We start from the raw sequence: 18,831 nt of genomic DNA, 5'->3' as shown, positions 1-18,831 counted from the left end.
TTAACTTCGGAGACACGAGACAAAGCGTCAGCAACAATGTTGTCCTTCCCGGACACGTGCTGGATGTCTGACGTGAACTGGCTTATGAAGCTCAGGTGTCGAAGCTGACGAGGGGACGCTTTGTCGGGCTTCTGTTTCAAAGCGAACGTGAGAGGCTTATGGTCCGTGAACACTGTGAACGGCCTGCCTTCTAGGGAGAAACGGAAGTATTTGATGGACAGGTATGCGGCGAGCAGTTCGCGATCGTAGGTGCTGTAGTTCCGTTGAGCGGGATTCAACTGCTTCGTGAAATGAGGCAATTGGGTGGGAGCAAGATCGGCGACGACCTGATCAAGTCGCTCTGGCTGCGTCGGCTCCCGGAGGGCACCCAGGCGATCCTAGCCTGCGTCTCCGGTTCCTTGGAGGAACTGGCAGCAACGGCCGATCAGGTACAGGAGGTGTACGTTCGCCCAACCATAGCGGCCGTTCAACCACCGTCGAAGAAGGTTGCGTGTTCAAATCACGTCGGGGTCACCACTTTAACTAATCGTCATTGTGTCTTGGTTACTTTAATTAATCTTCACTGTGTCTTGGTTCTTTCAAATTAATTTAAAATAAATTATAACCCGTTTTCTTATTTTTTTATTATCGAGCCGAAGTGTTCGTAGCCGCGGTTGGAAACAGAAGAGACCGACTTATTTCCATGCGGTCCTTACTGTCCCAACCAACGGCATTTTTTTACCGCTGGCTCTCCACTCCCCCGGTGCGTTCTGAAAACGAGTGAGTGGAGAGTTTCCGCGTTCAGCGCCATCTACCCGTCCGCATCCGCAACATCCGAAATAAATTTCGAATGCTGCAGATCCTGCCGCGCCACAATCTGATTAAATTGATTTGCCAATATCCTGTGAGTGCTCTTGAACCGCTTCAGCCAGAAGTTGTGAATCTTGTCAACTCCTGGCGCCTTCCAGTTACCTGCCTTGTCAAGGGCTGCTTTAACGTCGACTTCAGTTACGTCAGGCATGGTCATTTCGGGGAGGGCCTCGCATGAGCGCATAAGGTGTGGGAGCCACGCTGCTTCTAAATTGCAACGGCTGGATTCGCTCCAAACACTTCTCCAGAAGTCTTCTGCCTGATCCAGATTGAGGTTACTTTCCCTACCTGAGTTGATGAGATTTTTGTAGAATCCTCGTTGATTCCTGAAGAACAAGGTGTTGTCTGTCCTTCGCTGAAAGCTTTTCTGATACCTACGGATGCGATTGGAGCATACCGCAAGTTTCTGCTTCAGCACCTCGAGGATTTCTTCGATTGGCATATCATTGGACAGATGGTAGTTTCCAATGATGTTCGCAACGCATCTGTGCACTCTTGGTGATGGATTTCCAAGGAGTGCTTGCGTCACACGACCAATCTCCTTTCTCAACTTTTCGACTCTTTTGTTTAGTCGAAACACCCAGAACGGTAAAGTCCATCTGCGCATACCTCTGTTATTCGCTCTAAGATGTTGGTTATGGAGACGAATAACCGTGGCAGCTGCAACGTAGATCAGGCTGTGAACCTCTGTAGCAGTAGTCTCGCTAGCCAAACGATCAGCCAAAATTCTGTCAACGGCAGCAATGATGTTAGTAGTTGCCGAAGTAAACTTCAGTTTTGGGATCTTTGGCCTAGCGTCTGGGAGAATCTCAGCATACTCTGTGAATGCGACCTGGAATGCGGTCAAAGCCTCATTAAAAATTGGGTCGACATCCCCAGTTACTAAGCTTCTCCTGACTACTGGATTCATGGAGTGCCTTACAGGTGGAGTACTTGTGTTACTCCTTTGACTAGTCCGGTAATTTGATGACTCCAGCCCGAGCTCAAGTGACACCTCTTGGAAGATTTGTTGCCTAGTTGGTAAGGCAACTCGGTTGTTATTCACTATCACCCGGTACTGGTTGACGACGTTCTGTTCCGGAACATGACTTAGCTCCGGAAATCGGGTTATGAACGCGTCATGTAGTCGATGTCTGTACCCTGATGGATTCCGTTCCAAATCCGTGACACGATAATAGGCGCGGACGATAAATTCGTTGAGTTGGTTCGTCCAAACCATACGACGCCTAGGTCTCCCGTCCTTGGTGGTTGACGGCATAACCGCCAAAACATCCAAGGGCGAAGAGCCGCTCTGATGTTGTTGAACGACCCTTAACCGTGTTGGGTACTGTCTTCGTGTCCCTGGAGTCCCATTAAGAGAATTTAAATTATTTTCCCCAATTTTGTTCCCACGAGTATTGGGGAAGCAGTCAACCCTGCAACAGAGCCCCAATGTTGCAATGCCCCATGGTTACCTCCAAAGGTAGGGAAGGTATTTGGAGGGGAGCCGCTGAAATACAGTGTAACGTCACTGCAATTCATCCGATAGGCGCGTCGATCCCTTCACCCCGGATTACGGATTTGTTAAGGAGGTTTACTCCCCCTGATCGGGAAGAATCGGTAAGGGAGGACGAACACAAAGGGAAACATTCTGCTTGTCCGCGGCTACTTATTTACAAGATTAACTTGCGATATTCGTAGCTGACCCGGTGGGTCATGTCATTATCCGCAACCCATGACACGCGCCTGGTCGCATGCAGCTCTGCGTTTGCAACTCAGGTGAGGATAAACCTCGTACGCCAGGTAATTATAGTTATAGTTATATATATATATATATATATATTATATAGTTATATATATATAGATATCGTTTTATGTAGTTATAGTTATATATAGTCATAGTGGCATGTAGGTAGTCACCTGTGCGAAGTTGCCAAATCTTCCATCAGGCGCGCCCCTTCGTGCGGATAAGGGAACGCTCGGCGGATATGCTATAAGTGTGCACATGCACGCATACGGATGCCTGCGTGCATGGGCATACTTATGCGCAGACCGGGTAGGTGGGGACAGAAAGCCCACCCGTGGACAAAAATTGGCTATGGGAAGGACACCCAGAAATAAAACCGAAGATGAAGCAGAGGAGGAAAGATAAAGGTATGGTGCAGGGCTTTTCGTAATAGTGGAAAGCTGGGTCTCATAATTGAAAGTCCTACTCCCAAGGGGAAGAATGCAGGAAGAAAAGGAAGAAACTATGACGCCTAGCTAACCGGACGTGGCGATGCAGCGACCAATCGGGAGGAAGGCCCTGCATGAAAGAGAATTGACGGCGGCAGGCATAAAGGCGGCCCAGGCAACATAAATGACGACATTCAAAAGACGGGAGAGGAGAAAGCGAGGAAGAAGCTCCGGAATGCCCCAGCTACGAAGCGTACTCAAGATAGTCTCCCTGCTCACACCCTCGAAAGCTCTTCCGAACTCTACGCACTGTTCCGAAATGATCGGTAGGTTGTTGATGTGCTCAAAGCTGGATGATCCGGAGCGGATAATAGACTGCTCTCTGTTAATCAAGCTGCCGAAGACACTATTTGAGTTGCAAGTGCTAATTATTAATGTTACTGCATTAGTTCCGTTGCTTCCATTCATAAGAAGTTGGGGTACCGGAAGCTTCGCGCTTCAGGTATGAAAGATTTTGTTTGTTTCTTCTGTGAGTATCTATCTCATTTTAACGCAGCCCTTTATGTATATGTATTTAACATGTCACGCTACTCCCTTTGGTGTGAAATCGATATTTAGTTGAAGTAAATTCACACGGTAAAGTAAACTTTCAGCTACTGTAACTTTTTTAGTAATAGTACAATACGATTTTGATCAAACTTGGGAATAATATGCTTCATACTATAATCTGTATTACTTCAAATTTTTATTGCTCTAGGGGTTTTTTACTCAAGTTCCCCAAAAATATAGTAATATACTTGTCAACTAACAGTACGTCAGGCTTGTTGTGTGCGGTATGGCGATCAGTCAGAACTTGCCGGTCCCAATACATGCTGTAAGCAGAACTATCCAGTACTGCTTGCGGCTCATATCGGTAAACCGGACATGTTCCCGTGATCAGCCCATGCTTATATGCAAGGTTTTGATGGATAACCTTACATACAGCATTATGCCTGGTGATGTATTGCACCGGTGCCATAACAGTACAGCCAGAAATGAGATGGTCCAACGTCTCTAACGCTGAACCACACATTCTGCACTGGTCGTTCTCCACCCGTTCTTTCATGATGAGCTTTTTATAAGCTCGGGTGGCGACCACGCCATCCTGAATGGCACACATGAACCCCTCCGTTTCAGCAAAGAGCTCCCCAGCACACAGCCACCTGTTCGACAGATGTAAATCGACAAATGGCTGCCAAAGACAATTCACGTGTTTACCGTGCATTGCCTTCGACTTCCATTCCTCGATCCGCTCCTGGTCCGACTTCACCCCACTCAGAGGATTGAAAGATCGATCCTTCAAGTTAAGTGGAGTCAGTCCACAGTCTGCCTTACAGACAGCCGCATGCAAGGGGCTCGCCTGCTCTTTACTGTAAAAATAAGCGCGCAGCGAGTCGACTTGGCGATGATGTTGTGCCGCCACGTCAACCACGCCCCTACCTCCGATGTCACGAGGCAGGTTCATCCGCTCCACGGCAGACTTTGGGTGATGCATTCGGAATTTGGACATAGTTGTCCGTATCCGCCGGTGGACGTTTTTCAAGTCGGTCTTCATCCACGGCAATATTCCGAATGCATAAGCCAGTGAAGGGATAGCGAATACATTCAACGCGCTTATTCTATTCTTCCCCGAGAGATGCGATTTCAGCACCAGCTTTACACGTCGCAGGAATTCGGACAGCAGAGCTTCCTTCAGATCACCAACTCGAGCATGGGTTCCTTGCAGAATTCCTAGGTACTTGTAGAAGCCTGTCTCGGTCATAGCTTCGATGTGGAGGTCACCAATGCTATGTCCGGCATGCGGCTCGTGATGACCTTTGCGAATGGCTTGGATTCGACATTTGTCTAATCCAAACTCCATCCGAATATCACGGCTGAACATGTCTATTATTCGCAACAGACTTCTAAGATGGTTGTCAGTACCAGCATACAGTTTGATGTCATCTAGGTACATCAAGTGTGTCAGTTCTCACTTAGCACGTAGGCCATATTTAATTGCAAAACCATGCCCTCTAGCATCATTCAGTAGCCATGAAAGGGGGTTCAGTGCCATACAAAACCAAAGAGGACTCAATGAATCCCCCTGGAAGATGCCCCTCCGAATACGGATGGGCTCTGAGGTATTAGCACCCTCAGATGTACGGACTGACAAGGTGGTATGCCACCCTTCCATGACTGTCGCCAAAAACTTTATTAGTTTCGGATCAATGCGGTACAGATGTAGGATGTCGATTAGCCAGGTATGCGGAACGCTATCAAAAGCCTTGGCATAATCGATATAGCAACTGAAGAGGTTTCTTTGGCCTCTAGTTGCTTGTCCTACAACTACCGAGTCGATAACGAGTTGCTCTTTGCAACCCCTTGACCCAACTCGGCAGCCCTTCTGCTCCTCGGACAGAATGTTGTTGGTCTCGAGGTGCGCATTGATCCTTCCACTAATAATGGACGTGATGAATTTGTAGAGGATTGGTAAGCAAGTGATCGGTCTTGTGTCTGCGGGGTCCTGCACCGTGTCCTTCTTAGGGATAAGGTAGGTAATTCCCGCAGTGAGGAAAGGTGGAAATTCCTCCGGTCGACTCATGACCTCATTTATACTGCGTGCCAACCGACTGTGTACGCTGGTAAATTTCTTATACCAGAAATTCTGCACCCGATCCAGACCTGGGCCCCTCCAGTTCTTCGAGATGTTTTTGGCTCGTCGAACTTCCTCTTCGGTAACATCCGCGAAATTCATGCCAGGTGTATTGGCATGGCGGGTGCCTTCGGCGGTGATCCACTCAGCATGCTCAGCATGCTGGGCAGGTAACCCCAAAAGTCCACCCCAATACCCTTTCGCTTCCGTCACCGAGAACTGTATTGTCTGGGCGCTCTGTTGGGATTCGTTGAGAGATCTGAAAAAGCTCCGCTGGTTCCTCGCGTATGTTGCATTCTGGACACGTCTGGAATAACTTTCGCCATACCGTCGTAACCGACTGCATATGACAGAAAGTTTCTGTTTTAGTGTGTCCAGAATTTCAACTACGGGTGTCTCACAAGGGATGGCATAGTTCCGGTAAACCCTCTGCACTTTATTTCTCACCCGTCGGCTGGCACTGCCAGTGCTGATCTGAATCAGTCTAGCAATGTCCTGCCTTAGTGAGTCCCGCCGACGTTCCAGACGAATTTTCCATGGTGGATTTCTTTTGTCACTCAAACCAATAACGCGAAAGCGAATCTTCTGACCGTGCAATCTGATAGCCGCAACTGCACCACAATACACAAGTGATTGTAGTTGCAGCAGCGACATATCAGCACACAGTCGAGACGCAATCTCATCATTGATTTGAGATAGAATTCCCGGAGTTGCTGGAGATGCATAGAGCCTGAGAATACCTGGTCTATGCAAAGGATCCATATCCGAGAATTCTATACACGCTCTTTGGAATTCATCCCGAACTTCAGCGAAAACCTCAGCTGGACGGTGGAGAAGAGTGCTTCGGCGAGTACTGAACCTGTTGCCTGCAGTGCGGCGTGGTGTTATTGATGCCGCCGCCTCTGCCCCCATCGACTCTCGGTCACCAGTTTCCCCGATGACTTCAAGTCGAACACGTTCCCTGATGGTGGCCGGGATTGTGTCACTGCGAGTGATGAAGCGGTACTGGTCTGCGACTCGCTGCACAGTCACGTGCGCGAATTGCGGGAAACGCTCGACGAATCTCTGGTGCAACAAGGGGCGGTAAGATGTTGTACCCGCCCCCGCCGTTATTTCGTAGTAGGAGCGGATGATGAAGAGGTTCATTTCTTCAGTCCATTTCATCCGCTTCCTACGCGAACCTGCTGAAGTGGTCGCCACAGATTGTGGCGAAACAGCTGCAGCAGGCGGAGCTGTGCTCCTGGTCGTCGTGGCGCCTAGACATCGAACCGCCCCACGACTAGCGGTTTCGACGCCGTGCTGTCCATTACGAGAGCCCTACCCAGTCACCAAGTTAGACGACTCCCGCCGGTTATCCGTACCGGACCTTAAATTTCTCCTTCTTCTCATTTTTTGGTGGTGCATTTTATCCCTAGCTGCCAGGTGTGTAGATAGCTATTATTTTATTATTATTTTTTTGCAAGTTATGATTATATCATTTCTTTTATATGAAAACAAAATCCAACGGGTATTCCCGTCAGTGATCAGTGATTTTCCCCTTCATTATAACAGAACATGTAAATGAAATGAAGCTGGTAGGTGTGATTATACCATTTGAAATGAAAATACGCCTATTCTCATACAATTCTACATTGCCCCATGGATGGAAAATGTCTCTTTCAAATCTGACGGGGAACATTGAAAATAGTCTAAATGCCAACAATTGTCCGTTGACATTTCAATCAGTTTAATCAATGATTATTACAAAAAATCCAATTGAAATCGGTTCGATTTCCCCCTACCATACCATAATTTCTTAAGTCGAAATACATCGATTTCAGCCAATTTGCAAAGTGGCTCGTGATTTCCCACAAAAGCCACTGTTCTGATGGTTTTTTAAATTTGGCGGGCATCATTGTGAATGACAATGTTAACGTCAACAATTTGAAAGAAATGTCAACGGATATGTCATCCAGTTTTTCCAGTAATTATAACATAAAATGTTATTGAAATCGGTCTCCCCCTAGTTAAAATACTATCTTAAGCCGAAATACGTCAGTTTCAACCAATTTTTTAATTTCCTACGTGATTTCCTGCAAAAGCCCCACTCAGGAATAATTACCGTCCTAATAAAACTGTAGGCAAACTGTCTATCCATTCGGCGTTGTTGTGACACATAATCGAAGCTTTGAATGAGCGATGCCAGCGCTCAATCATTCCATTAGCGGCTGGATGATATGCTGTAGTTCGGATCTTTTCACAACCTACCAAATGCGATAACGATTTGAATAACATCGATTCGAATTGGGTTCCTTGGTCTGATGTTAAGACTGTAGGTGCTCCAAATCTTGAAATCCATGTAGTGTAAAATGCGTCAGCAATGGCATCTGCAGTGATACTCTTAAGTGGGGCTGCTTCCGGCCACCGTGTGAACCGGTCGATCATCGTAAGCACATAAGAATATCCTTTCGACTGCGTCAAAGGTCCTACAATATGGATGTGTACGTGACTAAATCGTGTGTCTGGAACTTGTATGTGTTCATGAGAGGGTTTGGCGTGTCTAGCGATTTTGCTTCGTTGACATGCTAGACAAGTACGTGACCATTCGGTGATGTCATTAGCCATCGACGGCCAAACGAATTTCCGTTGTATCGCCTTCTTCGTGGCTCGACCACTGGGATGCGATAGTCGATGGGTCGTATCGAAAATTTTCTTTCTGAGTGTTTTGGGTATGTATGGACGGATTTCTTTTGTAGAAATGTCGCAGAATACAAAAGTTTCGGTATCGTCTATGCGAAGTTTACGTAAGTCCAATGATGTATTAGAACGTAGGATGTCCTGAAGTTCATCATCTTTCTGAGCACGAGCTAGTTCTTCCGTGGTGAAAGTCGTAGGTAGGTTTACATTTCCAATACGGGAAAATGCGTCGGCAACAATGTTATTGTCTCCCGAGATGTAGACTATGTTGGCTGTAAATTGACCTATGTAGTCTAACTGTCGAAGTTGCCTAGGAGCGGCTTTCTCGGCTTTTTGCTCAAAAGCAAACGTTAGCGGCTTATGGTCGGTTTTGATAATGAGAGTTCTACCCTCGACCATATGCTGGAAGAATTTGATGCAACTGTAAATCGCTTGAAGTTCGCGATCGTACGTGCTGTACTTTTGTTGGGCATTGGTAAATTTCCTGGAAAAATATCCAAGGGGTTCCCAGTTTCCGTTGTGAAACTGTTCTAAAACTCCACCCATGGCTGTGTCTGATGCATCGCTTTGTATCGAAAGAGTCGCGTTTGGAATTGGATGTCGTAGTAAAGTTGCATTTGCAATTTGGTTTTTGCACTCTTCAAACGCTCTTTCCGCTCGTGGATTCCACTTAACTGGTCGTTTGTCTCGCTTAGTAGATCCAGTGAGGAGTTCGTGCAGAGGTGCTTGAATCTCGGCTGCATTCCTGAGTGATTTCCTATAGAAATTAATAGCGCCTAAGAATCTTCTGAGTTCGGCTATGGTTGAAGGTTTGGTGTAATTTGCCAACGCCAAAATTCGATCGGGCATTGGCTTCGAGCCGTTCTCATCAATCTGGTATCCAAGGTACTGGACTGATGGTACACCAAAAACACATTTTGAAACATTGATACATAAGCCATGTTGCCGTAGTCTTTCGAAAATGATCCTTAAGTGCTGTCGATGCTCTTCGTGATCTTTCGATGCGATCAAGATGTCGTCAATGAGAGCAAAACAAAATTCCAATCCGCGTAAGGCTGTATCGATGTAACGCTGAAATGTAGGCGCAGCGTTGCGTAATCCGAAAGTCATAACGTTAAATTCGAATAATCCGAATGGGGTAATGACTGCGGTTTTAGGAACGTCTCCAGGTGCGACTGGTATTTGGTAATACGCTCGGATCAAGTCTATCTTCGAGAAAACTTTCTTTCCGTGTAGCTGGTGTGCAAAGTCTTGCAAGAAAGCGATAGGGTATCTATCCGGGATAGTAACGGCGTTCAGTCGACGGTAGTCGCCACAAAATCTCCACTGTCCGTTCTTTTTGGGAACCATGTGTAGTGGACTGGCCCACTGACTACTGGATGGTTGGCAAATCCCTTGTTGGATCATAAAATTAAATTCGTTCTTTGCTTCTTGCAGTTTTTCCGGTGATAGTCTCCTTGCACGCTGAGCTACTGGCGGTCCTTCAGTGAGGATATGATGGAAGACGTTATGTTGCGCTAGCTTTTTAATACCGGTTGGTATCGTAATGTCCTTGTATTCGCTCAGAATATCGTTATATATCGTATGACAAATCGTTGATATTGACTGCGTTGTGATGTTTACGAGTTTACCGCTTTGAGATAAATTAGTTGTTTGGTCACTGATGTTTTTGCCTCGCAAATCTACCAGCAAACCAAAATGCTGCAAAAAATCAGCTCCTATTATCGGTTGAGCTACGTCGGCAATAACGAAATTCCAAAGAAAGGAACGTCTGAGTCCAAAATTTAAATTAAGAAGTTTTTGACCATACGTATTTATGACTGAATTGTTAGCGGCAAACAGTTTGAGTTTGGATGGTGCTGAAGATTGTCCTGCCAGATTGCGAGGAAGTACCGAAATGTCGGCACCGGTATCCACGAGAAAAGATATTCCCGATTTCCTATCTCTAATAAGTAAGCGGGCTTTTTGTGGATCGTCGCCTTCGGCCGCTTGAACTCGAGACGACGGTATTAGTTTTCCTGCTGCGTAGCAGGCTGCTTCCACTGGCACGATGATCGACAGTTTTTGGCGTTTTTACCAAAGCGTTTGTGGTAATAACAAAAACTATCTCTGTTGTTCGATACTGTGCGTCGATTAAGCGAATTTTTCCGCGAGCGTGATCCTGAACGAGATCGCGTGTGTAATCGCATCTCTATCTTATTAAGACGATTAGTAATTTCTACTAATGGATCGTTGGGCTTATCGGTTGTAGTTGATTGCTTCACCGTAGACAAGCTGGCTGGTTGTTGTAAGTCCAACATCATGTCGGCCATTTTAGCCAGTTTTTCAACGTCGGTTTCCGAAGAAATACCGAGAACCACTCGTATTTGCTCGGGGAGTTGCTCAAGAAGCAATGTTCGAAGAATGGCGTCTGTAACTTCTGTTCCACCGGTGTTTCTAATGTGCTGCAAGTAATGTGATGGTTTACTATAGCCTATACTTTGACCTTGTAGCACTCGTCTTAGTCTCGACTCTTGCGATTCTTCGAAAGCAGAAAGAATACGCTGCTTAACCGCCTCGTATTTGTTGGAATCTGGAGGATTTCGGGCTATGGAAATGACATGTGGAAGTACCTCTTGGTCCGCGTGTAGGATGACATACCTGAATTTGGTTTCGTCTGCAGTAATGCCGTGCGTGTGAAATGCGGCTTCGACTTGTTCGAAGTCTGTCTGGTTTATAAAATGCTGGAAATTGAACGATACGCGCAGCTTGGATGCACAATGCGTCACTAAAGACTTCGGGCTTCACTGTATTACTTGGCTTGGGAAGTGAATTGTTGCTTTTCGAATCGTTTGTCGACATGATGTCTACTTGCACTAAAGTTTTTGCGCGAGTTATAAAATATGAAACAAATTTCTTGTTTTATTTTATTTTTATTTTAGCTCTTTCCTATTTGGAAGCAGAAATACGAATGAATCAATTCTTAACTTAAATTTCTATCTCAATTTCTCCTAAACAAAGGATTAAAAGCTTAATTGATTTTGAGTGTTTGTTTAATTCTTATTCTGATTTTTCTAATGGATTTTTAATGTGTTTATAAGATCGCTTCATCATATTTCTTTATTCGATCTTATAAAAGGAATTTGGTTTAAACTCATTACATAAAGATATTGTTGGGTAGATTTTATTTACGTTTGAATCAAGAGGCGACTCTAATGAATTTCATTAATTACATTATTAGGTTGGGACTCTAATGTGTTTATGTCGTTATTAGGTTGGGTTGGATATGTAACTCGCGTGTCTGTCCAAATACTGCGAATGTGAGTACAAACACAATGCTTCCGCTCCAAAAATGCGTACGCGCACTGCGAAAAATTGAAATGCACTCACGTCGGTTGGTCACCAATTTGGCGTAACAATTCAAAAGAACACGTTTGTGTGTAGTCCAAATATAATATTTATTATTTATTTAAACGTTATAATACTTAAAATTCAAGAGTCTGTATTTTTACATTCTTTCGTGACGCCGCGAAGATTCGAGAGGATTTTTAGAAAATTCACAGATCGATCTCCTCTTGTAGCCTGCAGCGCTTCGTTTCGATAGTGGTGAAATCAGGAAATTTGAATAGCTCCGCTACATGTTGTTGCAATTTGCTGACATTCGCTTATTGAAATGAAAACTCTTCCCCTCTTAGATGCAGATGTCCTCATCTGTTTACAACTGTGGAATATTGGGGGGTATTTGGATTCTTAAGGGCTGTTTTTGTAGATGTTGAAATATGTTTGGTGAAATATTATCTCAACCAAACGATGTGTGGTAGTTTGCTCGTCCTTTGCAGGTGCATTAATTTCGTATATGATGTTTGGTTGAAAACATATTTTTAAGAGGACTATGATGACCAGGATGACAAATAATGTTGTTATGAGTCCATAGCTGATCCATTTCTCATTTCCCTTTTCACCCCGCAATAATTCGATATGTTTCGTGTTGTTAATATTTAGCTCTTTCATCATTTCGAGGGATAATAGTTTAGTTAACACTTCAATCCTCAGTTTACAATTTTGTTCCTGTTTTTCTTTCGGTCTGAATCGATTTAATTCTCATTATAACACCACAGTAAACAAGTGAAATTATGTGCGCGTTTATCAAATAAACAAGCCGATACAAAGTATATGTACGTTAATTCTAATTAGTTTATTGTCTGTTTTACAATAGGCGCAGAAAATGTATTTTGCGCGTTTAAAGTGCACGAATTGATTCTCGTTGCGACTTAAGACTGTTACCCACAACGGTTGGAGACAGAAGAGACCGGCTTATTTCCATGCGGTCTTTTCTGTCCCAACCAACGGCACTTTCTCACCGCTAATCCTCCACTCCCGTGGCGAGTTCTATGATAAAATGAGTAAGTGGAGAGTTCCGCGCCATCTACCCGTCCGCATCCGCAACATTCGAAATAAATTTCGAATGCTGCAGATCCTGCCGCGCCACAATAGCTCTCGATACTGCTTTTCTCTTGGTGTTAGTTGTAGGATAGCAGGAAGAGCTTCGAAGCTCGTGACTTCTCGTGAGATTTGTCCATTCACTTGACTTTTATATGGAGGTGTTTTGTAAACTTTTATTTGCAGCTCATCCTCCATCATAGTAAAATTGACATCAAAGCGCCTTCATTGTCGATAACAACATTTTCGGGGATACAAAAAGAGAAGAGGATGTCTCTAGGAAGCTGCCTAACATCTTGAGCTGATTTTGACTGTAAAGTCTGAACTTTGAGAAATTTGGTGAATTTATCTATTGCGGTCAAGACAAGATGTTTTTCAGTGGAAAAGATATCGATGTGGACTGTTTGTCCTGGGTAATTAGGTATTCGAGTGTCGTTGATAAAGGGGTTGTTTGGGTGGCGGTCGTATTTATTTTCTTTACAGGTTGTGCATTGATTGACCAACCTTTTAATCTTCGCTGTCATCCTAGGGAAGTAGAAATTTCGTAATAGTTGGAGACGGTTTTCCTTATGTTACGATAAGCCCTACAATGTGTTTTAATTATCTTTTCGTCCTGCTCAATTTCATTAGGGATATCTTGAAGTGTCTTGGGTCTTGTATAAGTCCTAAGGTCCGCCCATCGCAAAGAAGCCCATTTATGGTGTTGGGATTGAGGTATCTTTTGAAAATGCTAATCAGCTCTCATCGCTATGCTCGGTGGGTGTCAAAGAATTGATTTCGGGTGTTCTTGGAGGTCTTCATAGGGAATCAGCAACAATGTTGGCCTTACCGGGTTTATATTGTAATTCATAATTATATTCTTCTAATATTGATTTCCAACGCTTCAGTTTGCTGTTGGTATTTTTGTTACTTAAGGCATAAGTTAAAGGTTGATGATCTGTGTCAATTTTTACTTTTCGTGAACCATATACAAAATTACGGAGGGATTTTATCGACCATATTATGGGAAGCATCTCTTTTTCATTTGTAGCATAGTTTTCTTCAGTCTTATCAAGAGTTCTTGATAAGAATGAGATTGGTTTATTGGAAAGGACTGCGCCAATAGCATAATTAGATGCATCTGTCAATTCAATTCAAACTCTTTTTCAAAGTTTGGATGAGAAAGCACAACTTCTTCTGACATAAGAGAGTTTTTGAGTTTGTTGAAAACTGCTATTGCGTTACTGTCGAGAGAGATAAGTTTATTTTTGGACACTCGTCCATCTTTCCCTCTTAAAAGGGATGTCAGGGGCTTCGCGAGTTTAGCATAGTTTTTGATAAATCGTCGATAATATCCTGACATACCTAAAAAGGAATGAAGGTCTTTCAATGTATTCGGTGGAGAAAATGCTGCAATCGCTTCAGCTTTTTTTGGATTAGTTTTAATACCATCAACGCTGACAATGAACCCTAAGAATTCCATTTCCTTTTTTAGAAATTCGCATTTGTCGAGCTGAATTTTCATATTTGCCTTTTCGAGGGTTTGCAAAACTAGTTCTAAGGTTTATATTGTTTACTGATTCAGAAATATATTGTTCTAAGGGGATTTGAATGCCATTCTTAATTGTCATGTAGTTTTTACCTGTGTGAATTACTGCTTCTAATGATTTCAAGCAGTCGTTTCCGATAATTCCTGTAAACGTTTTGAGTGTGGGGAGGATAAAGAATTTAAGTTTTTCAATATTATTGCCAATAAATCAATATAAGCGTGGTGGGTAATTTGGATTTTTCCCCCAACGGAATTTGCATAGAAAGGGGCATCGTTTTCAATGGGGTTTCTTATAAACCGAGGTTGAATATAATTTTTGTTCGACCCCGTGTCAACAAGGAATTTTAATGGCAGCGAAGAGCTCTTTAATCTAAAAAATGGATGTCTTGTCCAGGTTCATGTTGTTCTGTAGGGGATGACTCTTGAGCCATTTGCTCAGGAGGAAACGGAAACGGTTCGGTGTCGTCCTGTGCTAAGTATTCACGAAGGTCGTTGTCGGTCCTAATGTCTTTGCGGTACATAGTTTCGTTGCGGATTTCAGGTATTATATTATGACTTTGGGTAAAGAAGTTTCTTTGTTGTTTATTTCTGAAGTCGGGTAATTGAGATGATTCTCTTTTAGCTGGAAATTGGCGACCAACAGCTGACCTGTTCTGATAATTTATGGCGCGACTTCTTATAGAATGACCAACCTCCATAGGTTCGTACCTACGGGGTTTTGGCGGCAGTTGCCCGTAATAGGGTTGTGCGTAAAAATGTGGTGTTTGTAATTGTTGCTGAAATCTTGGTGGTTGAGGTAACTGCGGGTTATGAAGTAACGTGGGGTAGAAATCTTTCTTTAGAATCTGGTTTGGTTTATGCATATTTTTCTTTGGAGGCACTGGTGGCGAATTTTGATGATTATGCTTCCGCATATAATTTTGAGAATTATGAGCATGATTAGTTCGGTAGTTAACGTTTTGTAATTTGTGGCAGAGGTTTAATGCATGGGGCAAGTCGACCGGTTCACGAATGCTCAACAGTCTTGGCAAATCGCCATTTAATCCCCTTACGAAAGTGTCGAGTGCCTTTTCACGATAGCACCGCGTCATATTATCGAGGGATTCTTGACCTATCTCAGTACAAGATAATTTACTCAGTATAAGGGATAAGTGGTGATAAACGTTTTGATAAAATTCATGAATAGTGCTGTTTCCCTGCACGAGAGTTGTCATTTGGTACTCAAGTGTACCTAAATCTCTCTTGTCCGCATAATGTAATATCAGACACTTCGCTATTTTTTCCCAATTTAAAGGAGTGTTATATGACTCCAACGCGATCTCTGCATCTCCGACTATTCTATTTCGCACCACTGAAAGGATCCCATAATATTTTGGAGTTCCCCTAAGGTGTTCGTAAATTTTAAGAATGCGATCTACACTCTTTTTCCACGAACTAAATTCACCAGGTTTACCAGAAAAATCTCTGAGGCTCTTTACGACGTCAGCGATCTTATCCATTTCGGATAAGTTAATGTCGGCATTGGCATTCACTGGTATATTACGCTCATTACTGGTATCCGTGGGAGGATTTATGATTGAATTAACGATCTTTCTACCCTCGGATTCAAGGTTTTGAAGTACCAAACTTGACACATTAGCCATTTCATTTGGAGGCGGATTAGGTGGAACAATTGGGTCGGCATTTTCATTTTCAATTTGTATCCGAGGTGGACGAATAATATTTCGGTTCGCCATTTTTCTTTCACGGCGGTCACCAAGAAAAGTTCTTTTGAATATTTTGCAGGTTTTTTACTATTCTCTTTTAAAAAAATAAATCTGATGGTTATGATAAAGGTACTATCTCGCTATTAAAACGAGCTACACAATGCACCAACAAAGTTGCGTTTTTATTTTGCGATAACTATGAAACTCAAACTCAAGTAGTAATAAACTGTTCACTAGTAATAAACTGTTCATCATTCTTTATCTCAAGGCAATAATAGACAAAATTGTTAGATTAACAAGCATTTGTTATTATTCCTTTTCCAAGGATACTTCACTTTTAATTTTTTCTCACGAGAATTACACTTAATGCACTGAATCTTTTCTGTTTTCTCTGGGTTTAAGCAATGAGCAAAAAATATGTAATATAAAATAAGCAAGTGCAAACTTGCTAGACAAATCCTGAATTTACAAACAATATATTTTACAAAAACTGACTTACATTAATAATATTGTTGCTGTTATCTGCATCTTTTTATTCTTGTTGATTATTTGGTGTAGATCTGTAGTTTGTTGGTTCTGGACCGCTGTTACGCTATTTAGGACGGCTGTTAATTAAAAATTAACTCCTTTTTGCTGCTGCTACTCGGGGGCCTCTTTTTCTTAAAAACCACTATTGCTCGTATTTGGCGTAAATACGGAGTTTACCGCGATTTGCAGTTGATTAGTTATCACACTGCCACGTTAATTACCACACTTGGTTAATGGATAATAACAACGCGCGTTAACTTTTTAATAGTGCTAGCGACTGCGGTCCCTGCTCGGGCGCCAGTTAACTTTTTAAACACACGGTTTGTTGAAAAATTATAACTTTATTTGATCAAATCTGCTTATCGACTAACTCACATGATTTACTTAATAATAAATTCCACCTGTGTAATTACTGCAGCTTCAGCAATACGTTCCGGTGCATCCGGTAGAATTCTGCTTACCAGGTAGCGCGGGGTTATATTGCTGACCTATTGATGGGGTTGTTGGCGCGTGTTGTTGCCTGCTTGCCAGGTAGCGCGTGTTAATATTGCTGACCGATTGATGGGGTTGTTGGCGCGTGTTGTTGCAATTCGCTGACATTCGCTTATTGAAATGGCAACTTGCGCAAGGCAAATGCTTGCAAAACAATGCAAACTTTCGTATAGTTACCTATTCCTCAATTGAAGCTGTCCTTCCTGAAATTCAAGCAATAATTCTCAAAGGCGCCGTGCATATTTGAAAAAGGTTCCTAAAAAAATATATGGGTACCATTTCAACATTCATTACTCTTAATTTTTATTGGCCATCATTATTTTCATTGTCGGCATTGCCCACCTCACTCACCTAATAATCTTTTATAAAACAGAAACATCACACAAGTCAAACAGGATAAAGAAGTAAACCTGAAAATGGATACAAGTTAACTTTTTAAACAAACTGGTTCTCAAAAAAATAATTGTTTATTTCACGGAATCCAACTAAAGACTAATGATTCAATATTGGCTTAATAATAATTACACCTGAGTAAATATTGCATCTTCAGCAAATGCGTTCCGGTGCATCCGGTAGAATTCTGCTTACCAGGTAGCGCGTGTTATAATTGCTGACCTTTTGACGGGCTTGGTGGCGCTTGTTGTTACAATCCGCTGACGTTGAAATGGTAAATTATATGGTACCTGTGAACATTGCGTTCCTCTTCTTTTTTTCAGACCTTTGAATTTTTGTCTCCAAACTAATCACCATGATTGCCATTGCCGACCTTACTTTCCATTTTGCAAGCAAATTAATTAAGTTAACTGACCATCGGAAATGATTGCAAACCGAAAATATGGGAAAACTATGGAAAGTACTGTGCATATTTACAAAAACAAAATGAGAATATGTATGTGCCACCTTTGAACATTGCATTTAATGCTGTTTTTCTTGTGATATACATTTAGATTTCTGCTGACAAATTAATAAATATTAATAATAAGTGCCGACACAAAAGCACAATAAATAAATATATTTAGAAAACTCATATTTCTATTTCATTGCATTTATATTTATTTATTCGTAAAACTTATCATATCATATCAAATCAATCAATATCAATCATCATATGATGTGAACGCCTCAAGCCTTCGCAGTACATTAAAGTCGCTCGGAAGCTTTTCGAACGATCAAGCAGACACCGAACCACGTGTTATGTGGACCGATAAGTCAATTGAATGAAAAAGGAAAAAAAATATATTTTATAATGTTTATTAACACTATATATTTTGATTGGATAAAATTTATTATATAAAAATAGAAGTGGAGGTTCTTATCTAACGCTCCGTTTAGTCCGAGAGCTCAACACTGAAAATTTTACTACTTTCGCCCAAAATACTACTTCAACGTTGCTCACATTTCGTTACACCTGAATTCCTACAGGTGCTATAGAACCCATCCTTTGCAATTGTTATGCGGTTTCCGCTGGCGAGTATCATATCCCGCTGTGAACGAGCGTGGGACAAAGTTAATACAAAGGTTGCGACGCGTGTTTAATTGCAAACGACTGTGAGTGCAAAATTACATAGTTACATATGTATATTTAATGTACAGTCGGCAGCAATCGTATTCGTATGAAATATTTCTTTTGAGACACTATAAAATAAAAATTGTTCTTCGCGACAGTTATAACTGAAAATGCACACCTAAATTCATTTATGTCTTAGTTATATACAGAAGATCACTTATGCTGTGAATTTTTTTTTTTTCCTAAATTCACCACAAACTGTACTTGACGAAAGAACAGCAATTAACAAAAATCATGATCG

The 18,831-nt window shown here is 42.5% G+C and overlaps 1 protein-coding gene across 1 annotated transcript in view; it reads right to left on the bottom strand.

Annotated features, from left to right (window-relative positions):
• The window catches only part of LOC119646237 (putative odorant receptor 92a), a 93,115-nt gene extending 75,874 nt beyond the window's left edge, over positions 1–17,241 (bottom strand). Inside the window, exon 1 of the mRNA XM_038046628.1 lies at positions 16,503–17,241. Coding sequence (XP_037902556.1) covers positions 16,503–16,531 — 29 coding nt within the window. The 5' untranslated portion in view covers positions 16,532–17,241. The remainder of the gene's footprint in view (positions 1–16,502) is intronic.
• Between the last annotated feature and the right edge of the window lie 1,590 nt (positions 17,242–18,831).

The sequence above is a fragment of the Hermetia illucens genome, chromosome 1, assembly GCF_905115235.1.
Source record: "Hermetia illucens chromosome 1, iHerIll2.2.curated.20191125, whole genome shotgun sequence".
In the NCBI taxonomy this organism is placed as follows: Eukaryota; Metazoa; Arthropoda; class Insecta; order Diptera; family Stratiomyidae; genus Hermetia; species Hermetia illucens.
The sequence above is the reverse complement of the archived record's forward strand: the minus strand, read 5'-3'. Positions and strand labels throughout refer to the sequence as shown.